General features: G+C 68.6%; 8 protein-coding genes across 8 annotated transcripts; 5 read left to right on the forward strand and 3 right to left on the reverse strand.

Moving 5' to 3' along the window:
- Window positions 1-800: 800 nt before the first annotated feature.
- RHOBADRAFT_23496 (uncharacterized protein) lies at window positions 801-2,351 on the forward strand. Its single transcript, XM_018412601.1, has 3 exons — window positions 801-892; window positions 956-1,862; window positions 1,943-2,351. Exons 2-3 carry the CDS (start codon window positions 974-976, stop codon window positions 2,308-2,310), a joined length of 1,257 nt encoding a protein of 418 aa, XP_018274512.1. The 5' UTR covers window positions 801-892; window positions 956-973; the 3' UTR covers window positions 2,311-2,351.
- Window positions 2,352-2,500: 149 nt separating this feature from the next.
- On the forward strand, window positions 2,501-6,172 carry RHOBADRAFT_50928 (uncharacterized protein; the record flags this gene model as incomplete). The annotated part of the gene is made up of 7 exons (XM_018415560.1): window positions 2,501-2,673; window positions 2,976-3,905; window positions 3,974-4,054; window positions 4,130-4,216; window positions 4,291-4,465; window positions 4,537-4,606; window positions 4,675-6,172. 7 exons carry the CDS (start codon window positions 2,501-2,503, stop codon window positions 6,099-6,101), a joined length of 2,943 nt encoding a protein of 980 aa, XP_018274513.1. The 3' UTR covers window positions 6,102-6,172.
- Window positions 6,173-6,184: 12 nt separating this feature from the next.
- On the reverse strand, window positions 6,185-11,064 carry RHOBADRAFT_50929 (uncharacterized protein; the record flags this gene model as incomplete). Its single annotated transcript, XM_018415561.1, has 8 exons — window positions 6,185-6,379; window positions 6,477-7,046; window positions 7,121-7,228; window positions 7,310-7,922; window positions 7,990-8,134; window positions 8,200-8,285; window positions 8,358-9,236; window positions 9,311-11,064. 8 exons carry the CDS (start codon window positions 11,062-11,064, stop codon window positions 6,284-6,286), a joined length of 4,251 nt encoding a protein of 1,416 aa, XP_018274514.1. The 3' UTR covers window positions 6,185-6,283.
- Window positions 11,065-11,582: 518 nt separating this feature from the next.
- RHOBADRAFT_50930 (uncharacterized protein) lies at window positions 11,583-15,161 on the forward strand. Its single transcript, XM_018415562.1, has 8 exons — window positions 11,583-12,046; window positions 12,120-13,058; window positions 13,133-13,361; window positions 13,437-13,591; window positions 13,664-14,479; window positions 14,552-14,710; window positions 14,794-14,861; window positions 14,957-15,161. Exons 1-8 carry the CDS (start codon window positions 11,746-11,748, stop codon window positions 15,143-15,145), a joined length of 2,856 nt encoding a protein of 951 aa, XP_018274515.1. The 5' UTR covers window positions 11,583-11,745; the 3' UTR covers window positions 15,146-15,161.
- A 263-nt stretch (window positions 15,162-15,424) lies between these two features.
- Window positions 15,425-17,247, forward strand: RHOBADRAFT_41013 (uncharacterized protein; the record flags this gene model as incomplete). Its single annotated transcript, XM_018413810.1, has 7 exons — window positions 15,425-15,679; window positions 15,749-16,038; window positions 16,109-16,170; window positions 16,238-16,294; window positions 16,354-16,424; window positions 16,493-16,859; window positions 16,940-17,247. 7 exons carry the CDS (start codon window positions 15,425-15,427, stop codon window positions 17,245-17,247), a joined length of 1,410 nt encoding a protein of 469 aa, XP_018274516.1.
- Window positions 17,248-18,477: 1,230 nt separating this feature from the next.
- RHOBADRAFT_10952 (uncharacterized protein) lies at window positions 18,478-19,622 on the forward strand (the record flags this gene model as incomplete). The annotated part of the gene is made up of 4 exons (XM_018412021.1): window positions 18,478-18,677; window positions 18,751-18,886; window positions 18,962-19,283; window positions 19,456-19,622. 4 exons carry the CDS (start codon window positions 18,478-18,480, stop codon window positions 19,620-19,622), a joined length of 825 nt encoding a protein of 274 aa, XP_018274517.1.
- A 187-nt stretch (window positions 19,623-19,809) lies between these two features.
- RHOBADRAFT_50932 (uncharacterized protein) lies at window positions 19,810-23,387 on the reverse strand (the record flags this gene model as incomplete). The annotated part of the gene is made up of 6 exons (XM_018415563.1): window positions 19,810-20,067; window positions 20,143-20,230; window positions 20,301-21,584; window positions 22,177-22,547; window positions 22,625-22,947; window positions 23,192-23,387. The coding sequence occupies 6 exons, from the start codon at window positions 23,385-23,387 to the stop codon at window positions 19,810-19,812; spliced, it is 2,520 nt and encodes an 839-aa protein (XP_018274518.1).
- A 376-nt stretch (window positions 23,388-23,763) lies between these two features.
- On the reverse strand, window positions 23,764-25,900 carry RHOBADRAFT_65926 (uncharacterized protein). Its single transcript, XM_018418819.1, has 7 exons — window positions 25,604-25,900; window positions 25,248-25,526; window positions 25,049-25,137; window positions 24,741-24,980; window positions 24,363-24,639; window positions 24,116-24,199; window positions 23,764-24,047 (listed from the first exon to the last, which is right to left on the reverse strand). Exons 1-7 carry the CDS (start codon window positions 25,815-25,817, stop codon window positions 23,845-23,847), a joined length of 1,386 nt encoding a protein of 461 aa, XP_018274519.1. The 5' UTR covers window positions 25,818-25,900; the 3' UTR covers window positions 23,764-23,844.
- Between the last annotated feature and the right edge of the window lie 559 nt (window positions 25,901-26,459).

Here is a 26,459-nt window from a genome sequence, read left to right on the forward strand (position 1 = left end):
GGCGACGGCGCGAGGCGGCTGAGCCAAGTACTGAGGCCACAGCAAGCTTGCTAGAGCTCGTCTGAGTCCCGGGTGTGGCAAAGCAGCGAACGGCGAGAGCGAGAGGAAGCAAACACGAGGCGAGAGGACCGAACGGAACGCGGGGCGGACGAAGCGCGAGCACGCCGCTTCCGCTCGTGTGAGCGAGGGCCGATCTCGGCTTGACGCGTCGCAGTCGGAAGCTTGCGCGAGCGCGCAGCAAGAGGAGCTGCCGGACGAGCGGTCTGTCGAGAACCGCTCGCTGCGCCGCCGCGTCGCGCTCGAGGAGAGAGAAAGCACGATTGCAGGTCCTCGCCTGTCTGCCGGCCTGCTGTAACGGCTCCAACTGCACCCTGGAGAGTGTCCAGCTCCTGCACGACCGCGCAACGACCGGCTCGAGGCGGAGGAGGAGGTCGGGCAGTTGCTCGGCGAAGCGGGCTCCTCGCGGCGTCCGTCCGGCGCCCCTGTCCGTCAGACGAGTGGTGCGCGCGGACAAGCCGTGCTCGAGCGTGCTGGAGAGCGAACTCTGCAGATCTGTGGCGCTGCGCCAGAGCCGATCCGCGTCACCGCTCCTCGTCGAGATGCGCCGGCAGCCCCGAGCAGCTGTCGGGGCGCAGGGCGCAGGGCACAGCGCCACATGGCTGCTGCGTACAAGCGTGCGGACGCAGCGAACGTGGCTATTGAGCTTGTCGGCGAGAGGCCGAGTCGGAGCCGGAGCGATGGGAGGGCAGCGCGGTGGTTCTCCTCCCACCAGTCTCGCCGCTCGATCCAGCCTCGCCAGACCAGCACACGGGCACCAGCACTCGATCCACTCGACCCTCAGCATCATCCCGCACCGCCTGTCCCGCCCCCGCCCCTCCCCCTCGCCGACTCGGTGAGCTCCCGCTTCACGCGCAACCTCGTCCGCGTTCTCGAGCTCACCCTCCGCCTCCCACAGCCTACACGCACCACCAGCATGAGCGCCAAGACTGCCGACATCCTCGTCTGGGGCGCCACGGGCTTCACCGGCCAGCTCGTCGTCAAGTACCTCGCGACCGAGGCCGTCCAGCAGGGCTTCAAGCTCGCCGTCGGCGGCCGCAACCGCCAGAAGCTCGACGACACGATGAAGCAGCTCGGCGTCAAGCCCGCCGTCGTCCTCACGGCCGACTCGGGCGACGAGGCGAGCCTGCGCGCCATGGTCAAGCAGGTCAAGGTCGTCGCGTCGCTCGTCGGGCCCTACATGCAGTACGGGGAGCCGCTCGTCAAGGTGTGCGCCGAGGAGGGCGTCCACTACTGCGACCTGTCGGGCGAGAGCCCCTTCATCCAGCGCACCGTCACTCGCTACGCCCGCTCGGCCCTCGACTCGAAGGCCATCCTCGTCTCGACGTCGGGCTTCGACTCGATCCCGTCCGACATCGGCGCCTACCTCGCCGTGCAGCGCCTCAAGAAGCTCGGCGCCGACGCCGGCCACGTCCGCAGCGGCTTCCAAGCTCGCGGCGGCGTGTCGGGCGGCACGATCGCGTCCATCCTGGGCGTCCTCGAGAACCCGGACAAGGACGAGCGCAAGCGCTCGATGGGCCCGTACGCCCTGTCGCCCGTCACGGGCCCGCGCTCCAAGGTGCCGGCGTTCATCGACCGCATGACGTACCAGGGCCGCACCCAGTGGGGCATGTACTGGCTGATGGCGCCGCTGAACGAGCAAGTTGTTAACCGCTCGTGGGGCATCCTCGAGGCGGCCGACGACTCGGCGTCGCGCGCGCAGGCGTACGGCCCCAAGTTCAACTACGCCGAGTTCCTCTCGGTCCCCGGTGGCCCGCTCGTCGCCTTCCTCGGGTCGCTCACCTTCTTCTCCGCCTTTGCCACGTGTGCGTCCCTCTCGTTCTCTCTCTCTCTCTCTCTCTCTCCTCTCTTGAGCACGGGCTCACCTCTCCCCTCGGCCACGCAGTGTTCTTCCCGCCGTTCCGCTGGCTCGTCAAGAAGCTCGTCACCCAGGCCGGCGACGGCCCGAGCGCCGAGTCGCAGAAGAACGGCTGGTACGAGGTGACGACGGTCGCCAAGAGCGTCGACGGCCGCAAGGAGGTGCAGGTCGTCGGCAAGGGCAAGGGCGACCCGGGCTACGCCGCGACGGCCGTCCTCATCTCGTCGTGCGCGCTGTGCCTCCTCAAGGACCACGATCGCCTGTCGCCTTTGGCCAAGCAGGGCGGGTTCCTCACGCCGGCGACGGCGTTCGGCAACGTGCTCGTCGAGCGGCTCGAGGCGACGGGCCGGTTCAGCTGGACGGTCGAGGACAGCGAGTCGGCCAAGGACAAGTAGTCGAGCGGCCTCCTCAGCGAAATGTACAGAGCGTCGCAGTGAGCCGAGTTTGCCGAGAGCACGAGCTTGTCGAGCAAGAGAGCGAAGCACGAGGTCGAAGCGAGAATGAGAGAAGCACCGCCTCCTCGCACTTGGTTCTCCTGTCTCCTCGACCACCACGCCTCGCCCCGCCGCGGCGGCTTCTGCCACTATGGCCTCTGAGCGCACACCTCTCCTCTCCTCGCCGCCACCGCTCGGCCGCCTGAGCGGCAACGACGCGCCGACCTCGTCCGAGCCCGAGAGCCGGGTGTGCAAGGCGCGCAGGGCCGACCGCTTCTTCGACGAGGACGAGCAGATCGCAGCGTGCAACGTCTTTGGCTCGGTGTGCGTCCCTCTCTCCCTTCTGACTCTGTGTGGCGAGTCGAGGCGGGCGAGCGAGCGGGATCCGCCCTCGTCAGCGGGGAGGGAGCGGGCGGCGCAGGCGTCTGAGGGGCGGGAGGGGCAGCGTGCGGGCCTCGAGCAGTATCTAACGACTGGTATGCGCGCAGCCATTTGACCTTCCGCACGATCCAAGCCTATGTCGACGTCCCTCTCTCGGACGAGCAGATGAGGAGGTGAGCCCTCCCCCACTCTCTCTAGGGGCGCAAGCAGGGTTGCACAGTGTACTGACACCTCGTCTCGAGCAGCCCCGAGATCCAGTTCGCCATCATCCAGCCGCTCGAGGCCCTCCTCGCCGCCGCCGAGGAACCCTCGATCGTCTACGTCCTCCTCCTGTGCCGCCTCCAATTCATCCGCGAGCGCGACTCGCTCCTCGCCTCGAGCACGCTCAACGACACGCGCGCCCACCTGTGCGAGCTCCTCGCCATCAAGCTCCTGCGGCACCAGGCGGCCCTCGTCAAGGGCCCGAACCAGGGCATCCTCGCCATGGCCCGCGCGCTCGTCGGCGGGTTCCACGCGTTCCAGGGCGCGAGCGACGAGGTCATCGAGCGCATCCGGCAGCGAGAAGGGTACGCGAGTCGGGTCGCCGCCGAGGGCGCCGGCCGCACCAACGCCCTCGAGCTCGCCATCCTCGGCAAGGCGCGCCTGTTCATCAAGTCGCAGGCGACCCAGCGCGTCATCACGGCCATCTACGACGGCAAGATCACGTACTCGAGCTCGAGCTTCATCGAGGTCCTCGGCGACCGGTGGAAGAGCAAGGAGATCGCGCTTTACAACGTGCGCGAGGCGCCCCTCCTCGACCACTACCGCCTGCGCGTGCCCAAGTACCGCGCCATCATCGACAACGGCAACTTCATCGTCCTCTTTGTCTCGTTCCTCCTCGTCATCATCGACCGCCACAACCGCCAGGACGAGCTACCTGCCTCGGAGCTGTCGTTCGTCGAGGTGTGGTGGTGGATCTACTCGCTCGGGTACTCGCTCGACAAGCTCGCGTCGATCGCCGAGCACGGCTGGTCCGTCTACGCGGCGGGCCTGACCAACGGCCTCGACGCGGCGAGCGTGCCCATCTACGTCGCCGCGTTCGTCCTTCGCCTGCACAGCGTCGCCCACAACGACATGCAGGCGAGCGACCGCTCGTACGCCATCCTCAGCATTGCCGCCTGTCTGCTCTTCCCGAGGTGCGTCGCGCCGTCCTCTCTCTCTCATTCGAGGCCCCTCCCTGACGACCTTTCTCGCTCCGCCACAGGCTCGCCTTTGCCACCATCTCGAACAACCTCCTCATTCTGAGCCTGCGCGCCATGCTCGCCGACTTCTTCTACCTCATGGGGTGAGTCCTCTCTGCGGCCCACCTCCCCCTCTCCTCCCGGTCGAGACTGACCTCTTGTCCCTCTCTCTCTCGCAGCATCACCGTCTTCTGCTTCATCGGCTTCGTCTTTGCGCTCAGCCACCTGTCTGAGGGCGACTACTCGGTCATCCGCATCAGCGAGTGGTGCGTCCTTGCGCCTGGGCGTCCTCTCTCGCGCCTCCTCGCCACCGTTCCTGACTCAGCTTCTTCCCTCGCAGGCTTGTTTTTATCTTCTTCGGCCTCGACGGCTCGGGCATCGACGAGTCGCCCAAGTTCGACCCTGTCCTCGGCCCGATCCTGTTCGTCTCGTTCGCCGCCTTGAGCAACACGCTCCTCACCTCAGTCCTCGTCGCGATCCTCTCGACGACCTACGCAAGCATCGCGTCGGATGCTGTACGTCCCTCTCTCTCTCCCTCGTCCTCTCCTTCTCGTTCCTCGACTGACGTGCCTGACGAACGACGCAGGCTGCCGAGGACATGTTCCGCAAAGCCGTCTCGTGCTTCGAGGGCGTCAAGGCCGACAGCTTGTTCGACTGTGCGTCCCTCTTGCCGTCTCGCACCGTCTCCTCAAGTGTTCCTGTCCTCACTCTTGCGCATCTACAGACGTGCCGCCGCTCAACCTCGTCGCGCTCGGCGTCATGTGGCCCCTCTCGCACTTCCTCTCGCCGCGGTGGTTCCACAAGGTCAACGTCGTCGCCACGCGCACCCTGTCGCTCCCGATCCTCCTCTTTATCGCCCTGTACGAGCGCCAGACGGCGTCGGGCTCGGTCCTCGTCGACTGGTTCACCGACGCCAAGGTCGCCATCACGGCCAAGCTGCCGCGCAAGTGGGCCCAGAAGCTCAGCCTGCTCGAGGGCGCGCACTGGGAGTGCGAGGCCGTCTTTGAGTACACACCGTCAGGCGACGAGAAGGACTCGACCGACGACGAGTTCGACGAGGACTCGTTTCTCGGCGGCGAGGACGAGGTCGAGGAGGCGATCGCCGAGGTCAACATCCAGCAGGCGCCCGTCCCGCAGCGCATCAGCAGCCGCGCCTCGGTCGTCCTCGACCCGGCGCGCATGAACGCCGCGCACGAGCGCATGGCGCACGGCGCGACGGGCTCGAGCGCGTCGTCTTTCGTCGGCTCTGGCACCTCGACGCCGTCTGCGCCCGTCCCGCTCTCGCGGCAAGCGTCGTTCGCAGGCGCGAGCGAGGCGTCGACGATCCGGGCGGCGTCCAAGTCGCGGCCGCCGCGATACCCGAGCCTCGGCGTCGCTCGCTCGCCGCCGGCGGGCTCGTCGCCCGCGTCCAGCAGCACCACCTTGCCGCGCAAGATCTCGCCTGAGCGCACCAAGCCGCTGCAGAGCATCGCCGCCGTCTTCTCCGAGTCGCCGCCAAAGGACTCGGGCCGTGCGCCGCCCCAGCCTCGCACGCACTTTGCGCCCGAGCCCGTCCTCCCGTACTCGTCGGCGGCCGAGGCCGGCACCAAGCTGCGCCGCTCCCACACGGTTAGCGAGCGTCTGCCCGCCAACGCCGGCGGCGGCGGCAGCGGCGGCCTGAGCGCGAGCACGAGCAGCGGCGGCAAGGCTCGCCGCAGCTCGTTCGGGCACAACACGCGCTCGAGCACGGGCGGCAGCGGCGGCGGGCACAACGACAGCGCGTTCGACTTCCTGTCGTCGACGTCGGCGCCGCTGCGCGAGAGCCCTCTAGCCAGGCTGTACGGGCAGCAGATGGGCGACGACGAGCTGCTCGAGGCTGGAGCGGGAGCGGCGCCGGGCGGCACGAGGGCCGGCGCGATGCGGCGCAGGATGAGCATGGGACAGAGCCATGGGCGGCACGGGAGCGAGGGAGCCGGGGCGGGCACGAGCGTGCAGGCGCGCAACTGGGCGACGTTCGGCGGCCGAGGAGCGAGCCCGGGCGTCGGTGGAGGAGAGGCGGGCGCCGAGGCGAGTGCGGCGAGCCCGGCGCAGCTCGTGGCCATGATCCAAGGGCTCGTCGCCACCGTCGAGCGCCTCGAGCGCAAGCTCGACGAGCGCGACAAGGAGGACTGAGCGTCAAGTCGGACTCGTCGCTGTAGCTTTGTCTTTATCTCTCTGCATCCTCGCGACCGTGTTGTCTCTCTGCATGACTCATCGAGAGGATAACGAGCTGTGTTGCAGAGGTATAGCGAGTGACAAAAGGGAGGAAGAAGGGGGTATCTCATCGAGCCAGGGTATCTTCGAGCGGGCGCCGCTCAGAACGTCGACTTGGCAAACTCGCGCAGACGAGCTCGTGCGCCCGACTTGCCGTTCTGCCGAGGCTGGTGAGCGTAGGACAGGGCGTATTGACGCTGCGAGAGAGAGGGGCCGGGAAGCGAGAGTCAGTCTGAGAGGCTCGTGCGCAACGACGGCGGGCATTGGAGAGAAAGAGAGAAGGAGAGGACGCACATCTTCATCGAGGACGGGCGCATTGAGGATGCAGCGCTCGATTGTGCGGTCGACGGCGAGCTTGGGCGCGACCCGGGCGCAATCGAGGACGACGGCGGCGCTCTTGCCGAGCTGGCTCATCTTGGACCAGTTGACGTTGCCGCCGCGCATGTCGCTCTTCATCTCGTTCGTGACCGTCAGGTCCTGGAGGTGGACGCCGAGGTACGGGATCATGTTGATGCCCGAGTTGGCGAGCGCGAGGCGGTACGCCGCGAACGATTTCGACGCCGCCATGAGCCGGTTCAGGCTGAGCAGCTTCTTGGGCAGCCGGTTCTTGTCGCCGTCGGGCTGCGCCATGCGGTGAGGCTGGGCACGAGGATCGCCGTCGAGCTTGGTCGTGACGAGCTCCATCGTCTCGGTGAGGCGGAAGATCGGCTGCGAGTTGAGGCCGGCGAGGACGCCCATGAGCGAGTCGAAGTTCTCCTGCTCGCGCAGGGCGACGGCGACGAGGAGGAGCTTCTCGACGACTCGAGCGCGCGCCTTGACCTTGCTCTGCACGAGGATGAGCGTCGCCGTCCAGCTCGCGAGGTGCTGCGAGCGGCGAGCCGACGAAGTCAGACCGGGTACGAGGTCCGTGCGGCGCCAGAGAGGAATGAGGGACGCACGTTGACAAAGTTGATGGAGCGTGCGACAGGGCTTGTCGAGTCGCGCAGAGCCACCTCGGGGTTGTGCGGGTCCCTCGGCGCGAGAACGTGTCGCAGAAGGTCGCGAGGCTGCGGGCGAGTCGCAGTGTGAGCGCCCTGATCGCGATGACGAGCCGAAACGAATCCGAGAGAGACGAAGAGAGGACGCACCGACATGCCGCCAAAGATGTCCCACGCGATCCTCGTGATCTGAGTCGCCACGTCCTGCTCGCGCATCTCGACGACGGCGTTGCTCAGGTCGACGAGGACGGCACTGCTCGGCACGCCGTTACGAGCGAGGATGCTGCTCGAGCCGTCGGTGCCCGTGTCGCTCGTCGTGCGCTGCATCGAGGCGCCGAGGCCGAAGCCCAAGCTGGCGGAAGGCTCGCCCGGGTTGTCGACCGAGCCGGGGACCGACAGGCGTGACGCCGACGGGCTCGTGTTGGGCGCGTCGTGGGTGACGCTCGAGGTCGAGTCGTACGACGGGGCGAGAGAGCCGCGACGCGACATGGGCGGTGCGGCAGGTCGAGGCGCAGGAGGAGGACGAGGAGGCGAGAAGGCCGGATCGACGTGCGCCTTGTCGGGCAGAGCCCAGCCCGCTTCAGGGTCGACGAGCTTGGCGATGGACGGCAGGAGCGGGACGAGCTCGAAGGCGTAGTGGGCGACCCAGGTCGCGCCGCTCGGGAGGAGGCTCTCGAGAAAGCGCTCGACGAGGTCGAACGTCGCCGGCGCCGCAAAGTCGCCCGGATAGTTCTGCATCCAGGTCGACAGGACGCTGCAGAGCCTGCAGGTGAGGAGAGGGAGGTCAGAGCGCGATCGAGGAGGAGGGAGAAGAGAGTCGGGCGACGCACTTCATCTGGCCGAACCTGCACAGGAGCGGATCGTTCGCCATCTTGCCCGCGACAAAGTGGAACCGCTCGACGAGCTTCTCGAGGACGTCGTACGGCCGGGCGAACCGGCGGAACGTGATGAGGAAGAGCGTGACGAACTGCTCGTCTGCAAGCGGGAGGGCGAGTCAGGGCCAGTGCGGACGGGGCGGGCCTGAAAGAGGCCGGACGCACCGTTGCCGGCGACGGACGCAAAGAGGAACTTGTCGACGAGGTCGTCGCGCTTGAAGAAGAGGTCGAGCGACTGAGGCTTGGTCGACCTGTACCGGGGGAGAGATGCTTGTCAGGACATGCTCGCTCGCTCGAGCTTGACCAGGGAGAGCTGGGCGCACCCTCGTCGCTCGACTGCTGCTGGAGGAGGATACGGCACGACGCCGGCGTGAAACTGGTCCTTCTCCCGCTCGGACCCCTCCTTCTCCTCCTGCCGCGAGCGGTACGACGGCGCCTCGCTCCTGTAGGTCGGCGCGGCCGACCCGGGCTCGACCGGCGCGCTTGGTCGCCGCGGCACAGGCGACGATGGTGCGTGTGGCCCGTCGTCGTCCTCGTCGGCGGCGACGCTCGCGAGCATGGCGCTGACGACGGCCTGCGCCTCGGCCTCGTAGTCGGGCTCGTTGCCGTCGCCTGCCGGCACGTTCGAGCTCGACATCGACGTGGAGGTGCCGAGAGGAGCCTCCTCGACGACCGAGAGGCCGAGCGACGCAGAGCCCGAGCGGACGAGCCGGCTCGAGCGCGGCCCGTGCGGCGTCGACGGCGGATCAGGCAAGGGCCCGGTCGGCGGCGGGCGCGACGTGATGGGCGACGAGGACGTCGTGGCCCACGCGAGCGGCGTCGCGGTGCGCAACGACCCTCGGCGGCTCGTGGTAGGGGACGAGGTCGAGGCGGTGGCCGTGGCCGACGCGACCGACGCCGGGCGGACGAGCTCGCCGCGGTTGTCCATGATCTGGCGGATGAGCCAGTTGAAGCACTCCTTGGTCTTGCGCTGCGGGTCGTCGAGGCCACCGTCGAGCGTGACGATGCCGGCGCCGTACACGTTGCAGACGGCCGCCGCCGCCTTGGGGTCGGTCGCGTTCATGCCGGCGGCGCTCGAGTCGGTCGTCGGCGGGGCGGCCTTGCAGGCGAGGACGATGAGCGGGACGTCGGACCCTCGGGTCCAGAACGCCTTGAGGAGGAGGGACAGCGAGTCGAGCGAGTCGGGGTCGGTCGAGTCGTAGCTGCGGGGCGCCGAGTCGTTAATGCCGGTCCACGATCGCGAGCAGAGAGAGAGCGAGAGAGATGTGGGACGCACCAGAGCATGGCGCCCTCGCACTGGGGCAGGCCGTCAGGCCACACGACGCCCTCGTCGCTGTACCGCAGGCAGCCCATGTCGATCTCGAGCACCTCAATCGTCCTCCTCGCGCCGCTGATGCTGAACGACGTCGTGCTCGTCGTGACGCGGCTCCCCTCGGCGTCCTCCTGCAAGACGACGGGCGCCGAGGGAGGTCGCTTGAGCCCGCGCCGGATGACGGTCGACTTGCCGGCTGACCGGGGCCCGACGACGGCGACGATAAAGTCGGCGCTCGACACGGGCGAGCGCTGCTCCAGCTCGGGCTCGTGCGCCGACGACGCGAACGACGCCTCGCGCTCGGCGGACACGCCGTCGAGGTCGAGCTTCGACAGGCGCTCGGCCGGGCCGTCGTCGTCGCCGCCCTCGACGTGCACGGGCAGCGACGAGAGCGGCAGCGGGTGGTCCTCGACCTGCGGGAAGGCCGCGAGCTGGTGCCGCAAGCTCATCGTGCTCGCGCGCCGCCCGAGCGCCGCCTCGTCGCCTCGCGGTCCGAGCGCCTCGTCCCCCTCGCCCTCGTCCTCGTCCGCCTCGTCATCGTACACGAGCCGCTCCTCGTCGTCTTCCTCCACCTCGCCGTGCTGCGCGCCGCCCAGGGCCCGCACGCTCTCGCGCCTCGCGCCGCGCAAGTCGCGCGTGAACTGCTCGGCCGCCGTTCCCGGCCGGGCGCTCCACCTGCGCGACAGCTCGTCCGCCTCGCCGCTGCCGCCGCCGTCGTCGCCGTCCGTGTCGAGCGAGGGCGCCGTCGTGGCGGACGAGCCCGTGCGGGTGCGCTCGAGGGCCGGGAGCGCGGTGGGCGGGACGGCGGATCGAGCGCGCGACGAGGGGAAGGGCGAGGACGATGAGGGGGAGGGAGACGAAGATGCGCCGGCCGAGATGGGCGGCGCCGAGGTGGTGGCGAGAGCGGGAGGAGCGTTGGCGATGCGGGACCACTGCGAGGGCGGGCGCGACTCGCCGCTGGATGCGCTCGCCGGCGGCGAGAGGTTGGGTGGCACGGCGAACTCGCTCGAGGCTGGCGCTCCGGGTAGTGGAGGGTGCGGCGGACGAGTCGTGCGGCCAAAGCTGAACGCCTTGAAGACGTTGCGCTTGCTCGGCGAGACGGAGGGGAGGGTGCGCGAGATGGGAGGGGACGGCGCAGGGCTGCGTCGCTGCTGCGGCGGGGCCGGCGAGCGAGACGGCGCATCGAGAGGGGGTGAAGGTACGGCGGCCGCGGTGCGGTTTGACGAGAAGCCGCCGAGCGGCGCCGTGGGCGTGGCGCCAGGCGATTGAGGGGGAGGTCGAGGCGTCGTGGGCGAGGCGTGGGCGGATGAGGAGGATGACGAGGACGCGAGGGGGTAGGCGTACGCGAGGCCGAATGGACTCTGCGGCGGGACGTCGGGCAGGGTCGGCGGCGACGGGTGGAGGAAGGTCGGGCGGTCGATGTCGAGAGCGAGGCTGGCGCGCCCGTGCGCCTGGCTCGACGCCGACGCCGACGGGCCGACCTCGCCTGGCGGTGCCCTCGACAAGGCGGCGAGGAGCTCGTCGGGGAGGGCGGGAAGGGTGGCCTGGTCGTTGGCGGACGGTGCGGGCGGACGAGCGCTGCGGTGCGAGCTGGCGGACCGCCCGGACCTGGTGGACGCCGTGTCGACGGGTCGCTCGACTGGTGCGTTCGCCTCGAGGCCGGCGTCTCGAGGCAAGCTGCGGGACGAGGCTTGTGCGTCTGCTGGTCGCTGCTGCATGGTCGAGCGAGGGCAAGGCGAGCCGAACGAGGTGGGGGCGGTGCACTCGAGGGAGGAGGAGGCGAGTCGTGGTCGAGCTGCGACGGGACGTAAGGGGCGTCAGGACACGCTTCCGGTGGGCACACAAGGCACACAGGGCACACGCCTCGCACTCTTGCAGCTGCCCGGGCCTGGGTGCGGAGGATGTCGCCGCTCAGGTCGCCCGGCCGGTCCCTTTGTCGCGCCAACAAGAGAGGAGGAGAGAGGCTGGGCGCACCTGCCTGCAGCTAGATGCTGCCACGTACTGCGGTGCGCGACGCTGTGCTCTGGTCGGGAGGTGGTCGGCGCGAGCGGGGAGGGCGCGGTCGGTGACAAGGCGAGAGGCGGCAACGGCGAGGGCGCGGCTGGACACGCGTTGGCGGGTTGCTGCTCAGCTTTGGTAGCTCGTGGCAGCTGCAGCTGAGCGCTGTCGAGCGATGAGGGGCGAGAGACTCGAGGCGAGAGCGAGCCGGGTCGTCGTTGGCGTTCGCCCACCGTCGCCATCCCCGCCTGGCCGGACAGTCGACTGCTCGACACGCCCAGCAGTAGCTTACGACACGCCCACGACCCTCCGCGAGCCTCTCGCTGCAGTTGCCGCCACGAGGGCGCCTCGCCGCCATCTTCATCAACCGCGTCGTCAAACCCCCTCACCACGACGCCGAGATGGACACGAGCCTGCCCGTCCTGTCGAGCAAGACTCTGCCAGTCGCCCATGCCCTCCACCCGTCGAGCCTCTGCCCCGCCGACCTCGACCTGTGCGCCCTCTCTTCCCCACCGGACGCGCCCGACTCGCGCCTCGCCCTGTACCGCACCGGCACCGCTCCCGACCGCGTGTGGGAGTGGGTCCCGCCACCGCCTCCAGCTCCCCCACCGACGGGCAAACTCGGCGGCTTGGGCCTCCTCAAGGGCAAGGGCAAGGCTCAGCCCGTCGGCAAGGTTGCTCGCATTGCGTGGAACCCGCAAGGTGCGTCCCTGCTCGCACACCCTGTGCGTCATACAATGCCTGTTCGGTTCGTCACTGACACTGCACCCCGCAGGCGACACCGTCGCCGTCCTCGTCGCCCCACCCGCATCCTCCTCCTCGTCCCCCTCGACCCTCTCCCTCCTCTCGATCCACACCGGCGCACCCCTCGTCCCACCCGCCGCACCTCTCCCGAGCACCTCTACCCCGACGACCCTCACGTGGCAGCGCCTCGCCCTCGTGCACGACCCGCTCCTCCCCTCGTGGGGCCTCGCCCTCGTCGACCGCCTCCCGGCCCTCCCCAAGATCCCCAAGGACGGCCTCGCAGCCGCAGGCGCCGCCGACGGGCCAGGTGGCGCACCGCGCATGGCGTTCGGCGCGGGCGGCGCAGGTGGACCGGGTGTGGGAGGTGGGCCGGGCGGAGGAGGGGGCGGTGGGGGCGTGTTCGGCGCCAAGCAGGCCATGCTCGAGCGCGAGCGCGCAAAGGAGGCGCAGCGCCCGCTCAGCATGCAGGACGCGGCCGAGCGCTTCCCGACGCTGCTGCCGGCCGCGCGTCCCGAGGACGAGGGCGCGGCGGGAGGGGACCCGAAGGTGAGGGCCATGCTGCGCCCGAGGGCAGAGGGCGGCGAGGCGGACGCGGTCGAGCACACGGTCTTGTGCGTCGGCGACGAGAAGGGCGGCTGCCACCTGTTCCTCGGCGGCACCGTCTACCTCGGCTCGGTCGACGCCGGCGAGCCCGTCCTCGCCGTCACGAGCGTGCCCTCGCCGTCGCCCTCGTCCGCCGCCTCGTTCGTCGTCCACCTGTCGACCTCGGCCTCGCCCCTCTCGGTGCGCGAGCTGTCGGTGCCGCTCCCGGCGACCCTGTCGGCCGTCCTCCGCCAGTCGTCGGCCCTGCGCGCCCTCCTCCAGCACGCGTTCGATGCGCTCCAGGACTCGCGCAACCTGTGGGACGAGGCGAGGCGCATCGGCAAAGGGTGGCTGCAGCGCATCGCCGATGTCTCGAGGCCGCACGGCGGTGCGTCCCCACCTTCCACTCTGTCCGTCTCCTCGCGCCTGAGCGGGCCTGACTTTTCTCGCCCTCTCGCGCAGTGACGACCCCTCCCACGACCCAGCTTCACCTCCTCCTCCTGACGGGCCGCCCGACCCGCGCCCTGCACGACTTTCTCGCGAGCAAGATGAACGAGCGCGGCCTCGTCAAGTGGGAGCAGGCCATGGGCCTCGCGCTCGAGCGTTCCAGGCGCGTCGGGTGGGTCAGCGTCGCGACGGCGATGGAGCGAGTCGTGGTCCTGTTGCGCGAGGTCGACGCCTGGGCAAGATGGTGCGTCCCTCGCTCTCTTTCCTACCCTCGCGCTCGTGCCCCTCATCCTGACGCCTCTCCTCGATCCGCTCGCAGGCCCGAGAAGTTCGGCACGTACTCGTTCGAGCGCGACGAGGTGCTGCGCGCGACCGAGTCGGCCAGGGAGGCGGTCCGGGCGAGCGCGTTCTTCCAGCGCGAGGTCGAGGAGGAGGAGCGGTGCTTCAAGCAGTTCAGCGTCTGGCTTCATTACGGTCCGTCGCCCTGATCTCTCTTTCAGCTCGACGAGTGAGTCCGTCACTGACGTCGACGACCTCACCCCGCAGAGCTCGACAAGGTCGCACAGCAAGAAGGGTCCGAGATCCGCCCCGTCGCCGCGTTCGACCCGCTCCCCGTCTCGCACTACATCCAGCACCGCCTCCCGTCCACCGCAACGACCATCGCCCCCTTCCTCGCCTTTGGCCTCGCGAGCGCGCCGCTCAAGGACTGCGCCGAGTTCAAGGGCGCCGAGGCGTGGGTCGCGCAGCTGCCCGTCGGGACGCCGGCCCTGCGCGACACCGAGCTCGGGCTCGTCGACGGCGCCGACATGCGCGACGACATGCGCCCGGGCGGCGGCGACGACGAGCGGCGGCTCGACGCGCTCGTGCGCCGCATGACCGAGGAGGTCCAGGGCCAGGTCGACGCCGACGAGCTCGCGGCGCGCGCTCGCGTCGGCTCCAAGGAGGCGGTCACGTCGAGCCTGCCTGGCGGCTTCAACCCTGCGCCCGCCGCCAAGCTCGAGGACGTGCCACCGTGGGCCGACGTCGTGCCCGACCCGGACGCAGGACCGCGACCGCCCCTCACCGGCGCCACGTCGCCGCCCTCGCCGTTCCGCGGCACGGTGGTGTCGTCTTCGAGCAAGAAACCGAAAGCGCCGCAGAGCCTCCCGGCGCTGCTGCACCTCACGGCGCGGCTCGTCGGCGGCGTCATGGACCGGGGCGTGCGCGCCGCGACGGGCGCGCATGCGGTGCTCGGCGAGCCGGTCGTGCGCGATGCGGGAGAGGGCACGATGGACGTCGACGGCGAGGTGGACGAGCTGCGGCTGAGGACGAGAGTGGCGCAGGACGGCCGGCTGGAGGAGGTGTGGGTGCGGGGGTCGACTAGTGCGTTCTCTCTCTCTCTGTCTCTCTTTCTCTCTGCATGTTCCTCTCGCTCACCTAGCTCTTGCCCCACAGTCACCTTTGCGCGTCAACTTGTTCAGGGCGACCTGTCGGCCGTCGAGACGGCCTCGCACGACCTGCGCCTCGCGGACGGGCCACCTGTTCGCGTCGTCGAGCTCGACTTTATCGACGATGATGAGCTCGTACTCGGCGTCTCGGTGCTCAAGGACGGTGGTGAGCCCGTCTCGTCCCTTCTTTCGTCGTCCGCCTGAATCTCGGCGGCTGACCTCGCTCTCTCCCTCCCCCTCTCGAAACAGCTGCGCCGCGGCACTTGATCGCCCGCGTCAAGCTCGCCGACCTCGATTGGTCTCCTGATCCTCGATCGGTGCGTTCCCGCCTCCTCTCGTCGTCGTCGTCGGGTCCCCCGTTCCGCGGAAAGTCCTGACCGCGCTCGAGCCGCCTCTCTTCCTCGTCCCGTAGGCCGCCTCGCCACTACCGCTCTCGCGCCAGGTCGCGCTCGACCCGGCCTATCCTCCCTCGGCACTGTCCTTCCGCACGACGCCAAGCGGGCGACAGCTCGTAGCGAGTCTGAGCGGCGAGGGCCGGCGACTGGAGGTGCTCGACGCCGCCGGCGTCGACGCCGCTCCGTCTCAGGCGATGGAAATGTGAGCCGTTCGCTCCCCTGTCCGGCTCAGAGTTCTCGCTTCTGTCTCCTGTTCGTCTCAGCCGGAGAGTCCGTCTGTGGCGTCGCCGAGCGCCGAGAACCGGCTCCGGTCCGCCCGCTCGGTCCGCCGCTCAGCCTCTCGCTTCCTCTGCTTCTGGATCCCGCTTCTCGCCTATCGCCCAGCTGCAGGGTGGCGCTCATCGACGCACCGACCCGACACTTCAAGATCCACCCGCACGAGCTCGCCCGCCAGATCTCGCCGCTCGCCTCGTCCGCCCGTCCAGATGGCGCTCACCCTCGAGGCCTTGATCAGCTCCTTGCTGGGCTGGATCACGGCCGGCGTCGCCATGGCCGCCTTCGTCCCGCTCATCGCGACCAACGCCGTCAAGCGGCGCAGCGGGACGGGCCCGGGCTTCTTGTTCGCCTGGCTCGTCGCAGACGCCGTCAACCTCGCCGGGATCGCGCTCCTCGGCGCGCAGCCGACGCAGATTGTCTTGGCGGCGTGGTACTGCGTCGCCGACGGTGCGCTCGCTCTCGAGGTGCGTCCACCTTCCACTCGTACTCTCTCCTTCTCGCCGTCCCTGACCTGACCTTCCCACGCGACGCAGCTCGGCTTCTTCGGCCACTCGGACTGGGGCACTCGCGACCCGAAGCGCGCCAAGGACCTCATCCGCCGCATTCAGCGCCACGAGACGCCATGGTGGTTCAAGCTCACGACCCACTTTCGCGACTCTACGGTCTGGGACGACATCGTCCTCCTTACGGTCCTCGTCCTCCTGTGCACGACGATCTGGGGCGCATACATGACCACGGGCCTGTGGCTCAACCCGGACTCGTTCAGCGTCCACGCGCCGACCGAGTGGGACACGATCTCGTTCGCGCTCGGCATCTCGGCTTCGTGCGTCCCTCTCTCTCTTCCCTCTCCTCTTGAGTCGACAGTCGCTCACTCGTTCTCGCCACGTTCGCAGCCTCATCTTCTCGTTCGCGCGCATCCCCGAATTCATCTCGGGCGAGCGTCGCAGCAAACGCAGTGCGTCCGACCTTCTCAAGTTCGCCTCCTCCGACCTGCACTCGTCTTGACCAACCCTCGCCTGCAGACGACGAGCCAGTTCACGACCTCGACGACCCGCTCTTCTACTACCTCATCCTCGAGAGTGCGTCCCTCGCCACTTCTCGAACCAGGACGACGCACTGACCCTCTCGCCCTTCGCAGACATCTTCAACCTCGCGTCCATCTTTACGCTGTCGCGAGACGTCGACTATATCAAGGTCGAGTCACCCTGGGTGCGTCTCGACCGTTCTCTTATACTCGGCGAGCCCTCACTGACTCTCCTCGCCTCGTCCGTTGCCAGATCATCGGCTCCCTCCTGTCCATCTTGTTCGACTCGATCCTCGTGTGGCGCATCACGGTGTGGCGCAAGAAGTTCTTCAACGACAAGAACCCGGCGTGGCGCAAGATCAAGGCGGCCCGGGCGACGCGCGACAACGTGCGCAAGAAGCTCAAGGACGAGCTCGAGGAGCGCGAGGAGGAGTGGACGCTGCAGGACATCCTGCAGGACAAGGACGACGACCTCGTCGACGTCAAGCCGGGCGCCGGCTTCTGGGACAAGCGCCACGCCAAGAAGCACAACGCGAACGTGCACCAGGTCCGCCAGGAGTACGCCCAGCAGGAATCTCACCCGGTCATTCAGGGCCTGCACACCCGCATCGCCAAGCGAGGTGGGTCGTCTCTCTCTCTCCCTCTCTTCTCTCTCTGCGCACGTCGACCAAGCCTGACTCGTGCGCCTCGTCGCCCGCAGCCAAGCGCGACGCCGCCGTCAACAAGTACGACGACCACGTCAAGGCGCACGGCCGCGGTCCATCGAGCGACGAGATCGACGAGGACAACGAGAAGCGGCACCACGTCGCGCTCGACGTGCACGACCCGCTCGACTCGTCGGGCTTTGAGCTGGGCGGCGGCGACGAGACGGCGCACCTCACCGACCAAGGGTGGCCCAGCAGGCGCTCGACTCCCCACGACGACGAGCGGCCGCGGCGGTACCACGAGCGGCTCAGCTTGTCGCGGCCGGGCTCGAGGGCGCAGGAGCGTCGGCAACAGGGTTCGTGAGGGAGGGTCGGCGAGAAGCAGAGCTGGACGGACGAGGAGGACGAAGGGGGCGGAGCTATTTCTCCCGCGTGCATTGCAAGGCCTCGTTGGACCCTTGTGCTCGAGTGTCGAGCTGTCGGTGAACGCGAGAGGTGAGCGAGTTGGGCGTGAAAGCGACGAGGCGCGGCGCGACTTCGGCCGGAGAGCTCGCCCTGGTCCCCCCTCGCTGTCTCTCCTCACCCGCTCGTGCGAGCTCCACGACCGCCCAGCGCACCCAGCAGCGGCTACAGCGCGTGCTCCACCATCAAGCGGCCCACCATGGCTCGCCCTCGCCCTCCTGCACCATCGCGTCGTCGACCCAATCTCATCGCTCGGTGCCAGCACCTCGTCGACCGCACCCACCCCTCGACCGAGCCCTTCCTGCGCGCCTATGCCCTCGGCTGGGCTGCCACCACCGTCCCCGCCCTCCTGCGCGTCCTCCTCGGCGCCGCGACCTCGTCCCGCTCGCGCAGTCGCCCACTCCGCCAACTCGGCGCCCAGCTCGCCGCCGCCCTCGCCAAGGGGCTCGACCCGCGTGGGCTCGCACTCGCGTTCGGTGTCGCAGTCGGAGGAGCCAAATGGGGCGAGCCGTTCGTCGAGGCCGTCGTGAGGAGGGCCTACCTCGCCGGCATCGAGCGGGCGCGCTCCCTCCGCGACGGCCAAAACGGGCACGAGGGCAAGGGTGACGCGCACGAGACGCTCGCCGAGTTGCATCAGCGGGCGGTGCAGGTCGAGGGCAAGGGCAAGGCGCGCGAGACGGACGACTCGCTCGCCCAGGCGGCGCAGGACCGGGTCGCCCAGGACGAGCGCAACGTGCGCGCCCTGTCGACCTTCGTCAGCGGGTCCCTGTCGTCGCTCGTCGCCCTCCTCATCCTCCAGAGCGGCACGGGCTACCGCCGTCCCGTTCGCCCTCTCGCCGGGCCCGCCCTCTCGGACGACAAGGTCGACGTCCTCCTCACGCCCTACGCCCCGCCGCTCCCGAGCGTCATCAGCTCGGGCGGTCCCCCTCCTGCCCTCTCGCCGGCCCAGCTGCGCGCCACCCAGTCGCCGACCCTCGACCTCACCTTGTTCGTCCTCGTCCGCGGCGTCGACACGCTCGCCCGACTCGTCTACGAGCGCGCGCCGCCGGCCCGAGGCCGCGCCGCGCCCGTCCTGCGGTTCCTCGCCGACCACTGCGAGACGCTCGTGTTCTGGACTGCATCGAGCAAGATAATGACGGCCTGGTTCTACAAGCCCGAGCTCCTCCCGCCGAGCTACGGCAAGTGGATCCTCCAGCTCGCCCGCATGGACCCTCGCCTTCTTCAGCTTCTGCGCTATGCGCGAGCGGGTCGGTTCGTGTACGGCAAGAAGCCCGACGCCGAGGTCCTCGAGATGTGCACGGCCATCGCCAAGCACGCCGGCAAGGACGCAAGGTGCGCCCTCTTTCTCTCTCTTTCCTACTGCGCCTCTTTCGCCCCGGCCTGACCCTCGACGACTGTCTCGCAGCCTCGTCAACCCGGCCCTCATCGAGCGCCTCGACTGCTCGTTCGTCCACGGTCGACTCGGCGCCGGTTCGTGCGAGCAGAACGCGCTCAAGCGGTGGGCCCGAGCGTTCCTCGACTGCCTCTTGATCTACCTCCCTGTGCGTGGCACTCTTCTCGTCCTTTCCTACCTCCTCAACCGCCTCATTGACACCCTCTCGATCCATGTCTCGCAGGTTCACGCCATCCCTCCCCTCCTCTTCAACTTCCGCCGCCTCCTCCGCTCGCCCACCTCGTCCCTCCTGCGCATCCTCGTCGCCGCCTCGCGCTCGTCGGCCTTCCTTGCCACGTTCGTCGCGAGCGTCTACCTCGGCGTGTGCCTCACGCGCACGCGCCTCCCGCAGCTCGCGAGGGGCGCCATCGCGCAGCAGCCGCTCGACGCCGGGTGGTGCGTCGTCGTCGGGTGCGCCATGTGCGGCGCGAGTGTCTTGATCGAGAACAAGCGCAGGAGGAGGGAGATGGCGCTGTACTGCGCGCCGAGGGCCCTGTGCGTCGCTCGTTCTCTTTTCCCTCTCTTCCCTGCCTCGCGCTCTCTTTCCCTCTTTCTCTCTCTCTCTTCCTTCGTCCTCCTCGACTTTCGACTGACCCTCTCCTCTCGTCGTCCTTGTACCTCGTCACAGCTACGCAATCCTCGACGAGCTCGTCCCCGCCTCGCTCGTCGCGTCGCCAGCAGGGAAGGCTCTCGCGCGGTGGGCCGAACGCGCCGTCTTCGCCCTCGCGAGCGGCACCGTCATCTCGGCGTCGGTGCGCCGGCCTGACGCCGTGAGCGGCATCGTGAGGGGCGTCACAGCGTATGCCGTCAAGGGCTGGAGCAAGGGCGAGGGAGTGGCGCAGTAGCTCGTGTGCAAGAGCCTTATCTCGTCTCGCTTTCTCTTCGCGACTCGCTCGTACTCTCGAAAGGCCGAGAGAATGAGAGAGAGAAAAGGCCTCAGAACTGTACACCACAACAGGAGATCGTCTACAAAGTTCGGGCGCGACGACGTCTCTAAGCTCCTCGCCGTCCTCCTCCTCGCCCACCTCGACACTACGAGCGGTACACCGGCTGAAAGGACCGCCTCGACGAGATCCAGCACGCGAGCCCGACGGCGGCGAGGCTCATGAGCGTCGTCGCTCGAAATGCCGTCGCGAAGCACTCGCGGCCGAGCGTGCACCGATGCGCAGGCGGGGCCGTGCCGGCTCGCCGCGCGAGAGACGAGATCGTCGAGTCGATCGACGATGACGACGAGGGAGAGGAGAGGGAGGGCGAGGGAGCGAGAGATGAGGCGTGGGCGTCGTAGACGGCCTGCGGCGACGGCGAGAACACGAAACGTGAGTACTGAACCTGCGCCTCGAAGGAGAGAGGGAGAGAGAGACGTACGCCAAAGAGAAGGTTGCTGAAGTTGGCAAAGACTGACGGAGAGAGCATGAGCCAGCCGTTGTTGCCCGAGAAGAACTTGAGGCCGAACCTGCAAGCGCCGAAACGAAGATCGTCAGTGCCGCCCGAGACGAGACGAGAGGAGAGGGCAAGGGACGGACCGTTCGAGGCACACGACAGGTGACGAGCCAAAGAGCATGCCGTACGCGGCGCCGACGATGGCCGTCGGGAGCGCCAAGTCTTCGACGCGCTCGGCCCGCCCGGCGACGAGCTGCGACAGGACGAACACGCCCGAGAGGACGACGAGCCAGTAGACCCTCGGGAAGCGCGCCGGCCCGGCGCGATGCGTGAAGAAGTCGCTCGCGAACCCGACGGCGAGCCGGCCAGCGCAGTTGAGGACACTGAGGAGGCTCACGAGGCGCGACTGGGCGAGCGCGACGTCGAGCGGTGCGGCATCTGGAGGCGACAGGGTGACGACGAGAGTGCCGAGGTTGTTGATCCACATGAGGCCCGTGCCGCTGCACAAGCCGAGGAAGGCGAACATGAGGTAGAAGTCGGTCGTGCGCAGGAGCGTCCAGCCCGACACGTCGAGGTCGCCCGCGCCGTGCGCGCCGCCGCCGCCTCGTAGATCGCCGTCGTCGCCTGGCTTGCCGAGGAGCGGCGTCGAGCTGCGCCGCCGCAGGTAGTCGGGGCGGTCCGCTTCGAGAAGGCCGCCCTGCTCCTCGTCGTCGCGGTCCCGCACGACGATGCCCGAGTGAAGGCTGTACTCGTCTGCGAGATGATGCGGCGGCGCTGACGCTGGCGAGTGGCTGCGCGAGCGCGACAGGCCGCGCACGTCGTCTGACGAGAGCGCATCGTGCCCGTGCGGGGCGGACGACGCGAGTGGCTCGTACAGGGCTGCCGACGGGCTGACCGACGTAGGCGGTGGCGGCCGAACAAAGACGGCGCCGAGGAACATCGATATGCCGCAGCCGACGGCCAGCGTGACGAGGAAGGCCGACGTCGGGTCGGCCGCGGCGACGAGATGGGCGCGCGAGATCGTCGAATAGAAGAAGGCAGACAGGCCGAACCCGCTAACGACGATGCCGATGGCCGTACCGCGACTTGTCTGAGCGAACGACAGGCTCGTTGCCTTGAGCGCCGCCGACAGCCCGGCGCTGCCGCCGATGCCGGTCAGGAGCTGGCCGAGCGCGAGAGCGGGCAAGCCGCCCGCCGCGTAGAGGCCGTCTGGCCCGCCGTTGTACATGCTCGCGAGGCCGAGGTACCCAATGAAGAGGCACGCGCCGGCGAGGACCATGACGGGTTGGGGGCCGCGCCGGTCGACGACCCAGCCGATGATGGGCCCGCTCAAATAGACGCCGGCGTTTCCCGACGCCGCGATGATGTTCATGGCGAGCGAACCAAGATGCAGCCGCTCGCCGACTTGCGGGAGATAGGCGCCGACGCTGCATTCGGGGCAAGGGCGAGGAGGGGAAGGAGTGGGGCGGGGAGGTGAAGAGGGTCAGCTCGCGCTCACGAGCCTTGGGGGAGGCTGGGAGAAAGGGTGGACGCACGCATAATTGGTGCCTGCTGACAGTGCGGCGACCGTCGCAAAGGCCAGGGTCACGGCTTGGTGCCTCGAGTCCATTGAAGTCGTGGCGAGTGATGAAGGAAGCGCGCGCGAGAGACGGCGTGGATGCGCGCGTTGAAGGACGCAGGGCGTGTCGATTGGTCCAGAGAGCAGCAGGTGCTGCTCTGGTGCTCGCCCTGAGCGAGCGTGAGCGAGCGAGGAGAGCAAGAACGCGAGCCGAGGACGCTCTTGCGGGCGAGCGGCAGTGGGGCCGCCGGAAGTCGACCGCCTCGATCCATTCCAGGCCAGCGTTTGCGTCGATAAGCTCTCTCGTATCTCAGACGGGCCTCGAGGCCGAGGCGCGCGCCGAGACGGCCTCGCCGACTCGACCACCACCGCTCGAGCCTCTGTCGAGCCTCTCTCGCTCGCTGCACCGCTCGGATCTGGTCACAGACGTCGCGCAGTTGCAGCCCTCGGCCCTCAACTACCAAGCCGTCGCGCTCGTCGACGCAAAACTGCCGACCGGGCACTCCTCGAAGCGCCAAACCTGCTCCTCCTCGACCGACGCTCCCTCCCACTCGTCGCTCGAGATGCCCTCGCGCTCGTCGAGCGCCGCCGAGTCGGTCTTCGAGTCGCTGTCCGACGTCGAGACGAGGTCGAGAGCCGACAGGCTGGCGGCGAGAGCGGTGCGGGCCGGCGAAGACATTCTGCGCGGCGCGGTCGAGCGAGCGCGAGTCAACGACGGCGAGGCGCCCGGTGCCGGGCCGTGTCGCGTGCTTGAGTCGGTCGATCTCGTGTTGTCGATGGGCGAGAGGGTAGAGCGCGCGAGGGTGTGAGGGCGAGGAGGCGTGCGACGAAGCTGCAAGTGCGGGTGCATGTCAGGTGTCAAGGGCTCTTCGTCGTCGCTGCCGCCATGAGAGGATAGAAGAGACGCACCTGGTTCTCGCCAGACGTCTCGGCGTCCGACAGGGGCTGCGACGGCGCGCCGCACGAGTCCTCGCCCGAGTCGCTCAAGTCGCTCGCCGAGTCGGCGTAGAACGCGAGCTCGTGAGGCGAATGGCGGCCCGAGGTTGATGGTGGTCGACGAATCTCGTCAGATGAGCTTGGCGTGGGCGAGCGAGCGGCCGGCTGCTGCTGAGGAGGGCCGGAAAGGGGCGGGGAAGCTGGTGGGAAGAGGTGCTGGACGTGGTCGAAAGGCGGGCGGCGGCACACACGCTTGCGGGAGCGCCTCGGCGAGTCGCAGTCGTCCGACGAGCCTCCTTAGTGGGCGCGAACGGTCACTGCTGCACCCGAGTAAAGTCGTTGGAGAGAGAACGTGAGACGCACCTTCTTCACCCTCGCTCAGGCCCGCCAATGTCCACCTCGCGCCCGCTCCCGACGTCGCACCCTCTCCTCGCTCCTCGCACCGCTCTCTGCCCATCGTGACATCCCGCACCTTGACCGCGACGACGTCTGACCGACCCGCACCCTGTACCTCTCGCTCGCCTCCGGCTCGACGCGCACGACGCGGCGGCCTGCCCTCCCACGATGCCACGCTCGAGCCCTGACCGGCATGCGAGCTCTGCTCATCGACCGCCGCCGACTCGAACGAGAAAGGCGTCGGCGCGAGGAAGGTAAAGGTCGAGGAAGTCGGGGGAGGATGGTCGACCGTCGTCGACGAGCCGCCGTCGGCTTGGGGCGCCGTCTCGCTCACCGCCATGGGCTGGCACACGCTGCTGAACGATGCTGGGTGGGGTGCAGCCGCACCTGGAGGTGTGACGAGGGAAGGAAAGGGTGCGAGCGTGCGGGGCGCTGATGAGGATGCGGCGGCGTCGGGAGGGCGAGGGACGGCGAGGGACGGCGTGGGGCGGCCTCGGTGGCCACACAGGTGACCGTGTCGAGCTCGTGCGGGTGCGCGCGAGGGCGTAGTAGGCCGCGAGCAGAGCGTGAGTGACGAGGGAAAGCGAGAGGCGGCGCAGGTGCGACTCTGCGAAGTCGACGCAGCGACAGCTCGCCAGCAGGTGCGCTCGCTAGCTCGTAGAGATGCAGCAGAGGAGCTACGCAAGCTCTCAGGCTCTCGCAGACGAGCAGGGACGCGAGACGACGCCGACACGGAACAGCACGAGCGCTTCGTCCTCGCTCTCCTTTCTACAACACCCTGTGACGGCCGACCCGCTCTACTTGACCTTCTCCTGCCCCTCCTCGGGAAGGTGCTCCGACGGCGGCAGGTACTTGCCCGGGTTGAGGATGCCGCGCGGGTCGAACACTCGCCGCAACTGCTGCATGAGGGCGATGGCCGGCTCGGTCTTGCTGTAGTGGACGTGGTTGGGCTTCATGACGCCGAGGCCGTGCTCGGCGGAAATCGAGCCGTTGCGCTTGGCTGCAGGGAGGGGAGGATGGGTCAGAAGGGCTCCAGGGCGAAGGAGGGAGGGAAAGGTCGCGACACACCGACGGCCTCGTAGATCCAGGGCTCGATCGCGCTCTCGGTCCGCTCGTTGTACTCCTTGGCGACGATGTTGATGTGCAGGTTACCTGGGTAGGGGTGAGAGTCAGTCTCGAGCTCGGCGAGGGCAGGGGCGACGACGTGGACGTGGACGACGCGTTCGAGGGCAGATACAGACTGCTCGGCACTCATGCCCGCCGTCGACGAGAACGAGGGAAGAGGAGAGGGGAGAGAGAGTGAGAGGAGACGCACTGTCGCCGATGTGCCCGTAGCCGACCGTCGTCTTGATCGTCCCGTCCTCGGCCATGCCGTTCTCGACAAAGCGCGCCCGGGTCTCCTCGACAAGCGAGTAATACTCGGAGAGTGGGACGGACACGTCGAATTTGTAGACCTTGCCGAGTTTACCTGCGGCCTCGGGCAGAGACTCGCGCAAGGACCACAGGTTGGCGGCCTGGGTCTCGTCCTGCGCGAGCGTGCCGTCGGCGCAGATGCCCTCCTCGAGGAGCTTCTCCAACAAGCCCCCGAGTTTCTGTGGGAGGAAAGGGAGGGGTAGGTCAGCTTTCCGTCGAGGAGGGGAGGATAGGGAGTGGAGGGTTTGGGAAGGCGATGCGGAGGAAGCTGGGGACGCACCTCGTCGTCATGGTCCTTGTTGCTCCCGCTCGTCTCGATCAGGACGTAGAAGGCCCGACCGCCCTCGGGCGCGGTCTCGAACGGCGACTTGGCGCCCGTGTGGTCGAGCACGAGGTCGAGCCCCTCCTGGTCCCAGAACTCGAACGCTGACAGGATCTCGCCGAGCTGCGCCCGGGTCTCCTTGAAGACGGTCTTGACCGAGTTGAAGTCGGGCACGGACAGGACGGCGACGTTGACGGCCTGCGCGAGTCGGCGGGACGAGGTCAGGAGGGTTCGGCGGCGAAAACGACGAGGAAGCAGAGACGCACGCTCGGTAGCCGAGGCGTGAGGATCGAGACGCCCGTCACAATGCCGAGGGTGCCTTCGGCGCCGATGAAGAGCTGCTTGAGGTCGTAGCCTGCGCAAGAAGAGGTTCGACCGTCAGTCCCTCATCGGCGGACCATTTGCGCTTCGAGCCCTTCTCGCCCGCTCTCGCGGCAACGACAAGAGAACTCGCTCGAGACGCACCCGTGTTGTCCTTGCGCAGCGGGCCCGCCCCTCCACCGCCAGGCATGTTGACGCTGATGACGGTGCCGTGCTCGTCGGGGAGGACCGCCTCGATGCCGAGGACCGAGCCGTGCAGGCTGCCGTACCGCAAGAGGCGCAGGCCGCCGGCGTTGGTCGACACGTTGCCGCCGATGTGGCACGAGCCCTTGGCGCCGAGGTCGAGCGGCATCATGTAGCCCTTGGGCGCGAGGTAGTTGGACAGGACCTCGAGGATGCAGCCGGCGTCGGTCGTAAGGATGCCTGAGGAACGAGAGTGTCAGTTGCTGGAGGAGCGGCTCGACCAGGACAGGGAGGGGAGAGCGAGAGAGAGGACGGACCGGACACATCGTCAAAGTCGCGGACCTGGTTCATGCCCTCGGTGTTGAGGACGAGCTCGTCGTAGACGGGGACGCCGCCACCGACGAGGCCCGTGTTGCCGCCCTGGGGCACGACGGCGATGCGCTTCTTGTAGCAGTAAGCGATGATCTTCGACACCTCGTCGGTCGACTTGGGCTTGAGGACGACGGGCGAGTTGCCCTTGTACTTGTCCATCCAGTCGAGGTTGTACGCGATCAGGTCGTCGGCGGTGGCGGCGGTCCACGAGCCGTCGGGCGACTCGATGGTCGTGATGAGGGACGAGGGCGACGACAGGACGGAGCGGAAGAAGGCGACATCGTCGGCGTCGAGTTTCTTGAAGTCGGGGCGACGGGGTGCGACGGCTCCGCCACTGCGAGCGGCACTGGTCGAAAAGGCGTGGCTCGAGCCGGTGCTGCGGGTGGCGAGCGGAGAGCCGGCGCGGGCGAGAAGGAGGGGAGCGGCGGAGCTGGAGGGGAGGGAGGCGGCGGCGGCAGCGCGGCGTGCGGCGGGAGCACTGGGCTTGAGCGCACGGGCAGTTGCGCTGATCGCACTAGCGCAGCGGACCATCGCGGCGAGTTGTGGACGAGCGGTCAATGAAGTCAAGAGCGAGCGAGAGCGGGCCGGCTGCTTCGAATTCGGCTCGCCACGACGACCCGCGGGATCTTGTGCGAGCGGCTCAGGATATGCAGTGCACTCTTGGCAGTAGATCTACCGGAGCAGATCCGAGCCAGAGGCCACAGCGAGCGCGCAGTGAATTTCGCAAGCGAGCGCTCGCACGCGTCGACGACAACCGGACGGCGGGGCCTTAATCGTGGCGCTCCCGCGTGCACTTAACAG

This window comes from Rhodotorula graminis (genome assembly GCF_001329695.1).
Source record: "Rhodotorula graminis WP1 unplaced genomic scaffold RHOBAscaffold_1, whole genome shotgun sequence".
Classification (NCBI taxonomy): Eukaryota; Fungi; Basidiomycota; class Microbotryomycetes; order Sporidiobolales; family Sporidiobolaceae; genus Rhodotorula; species Rhodotorula graminis.

Coding starts and splice junctions, on each gene's coding strand:
- RHOBADRAFT_23496 (XM_018412601.1), top strand. CDS start 974: ATGAGCGCCAAGACTGCCGACATCCTCGTCTGGGGCGCCACGGGCTTC. Junction 1,863..1,942: donor CTTCTCCGCCTTTGCCACGT/GTGCGTCCCTCT, acceptor TCGGCCACGCAG/TGTTCTTCCCGCCGTTCCGC.
- RHOBADRAFT_50930 (XM_018415562.1), top strand. CDS start 11,746: ATGGACACGAGCCTGCCCGTCCTGTCGAGCAAGACTCTGCCAGTCGCC. Junction 13,059..13,132: donor TGTCTCGAGGCCGCACGGCG/GTGCGTCCCCAC, acceptor CCTCTCGCGCAG/TGACGACCCCTCCCACGACC. Junction 14,480..14,551: donor GTGGGTGCGGGGGTCGACTA/GTGCGTTCTCTC, acceptor CTTGCCCCACAG/TCACCTTTGCGCGTCAACTT.
- RHOBADRAFT_65926 (XM_018418819.1), bottom strand. CDS start 25,817: ATGGACAAGTACAAGGGCAACTCGCCCGTCGTCCTCAAGCCCAAGTCG. Junction 24,981..25,048: donor TCACGCCTCGGCTACCGAGC/GTGCGTCTCTGC, acceptor CGACTCGCGCAG/GCCGTCAACGTCGCCGTCCT. Junction 24,640..24,740: donor ACAAGGACCATGACGACGAG/GTGCGTCCCCAG, acceptor TTCCTCCCACAG/AAACTCGGGGGCTTGTTGGA.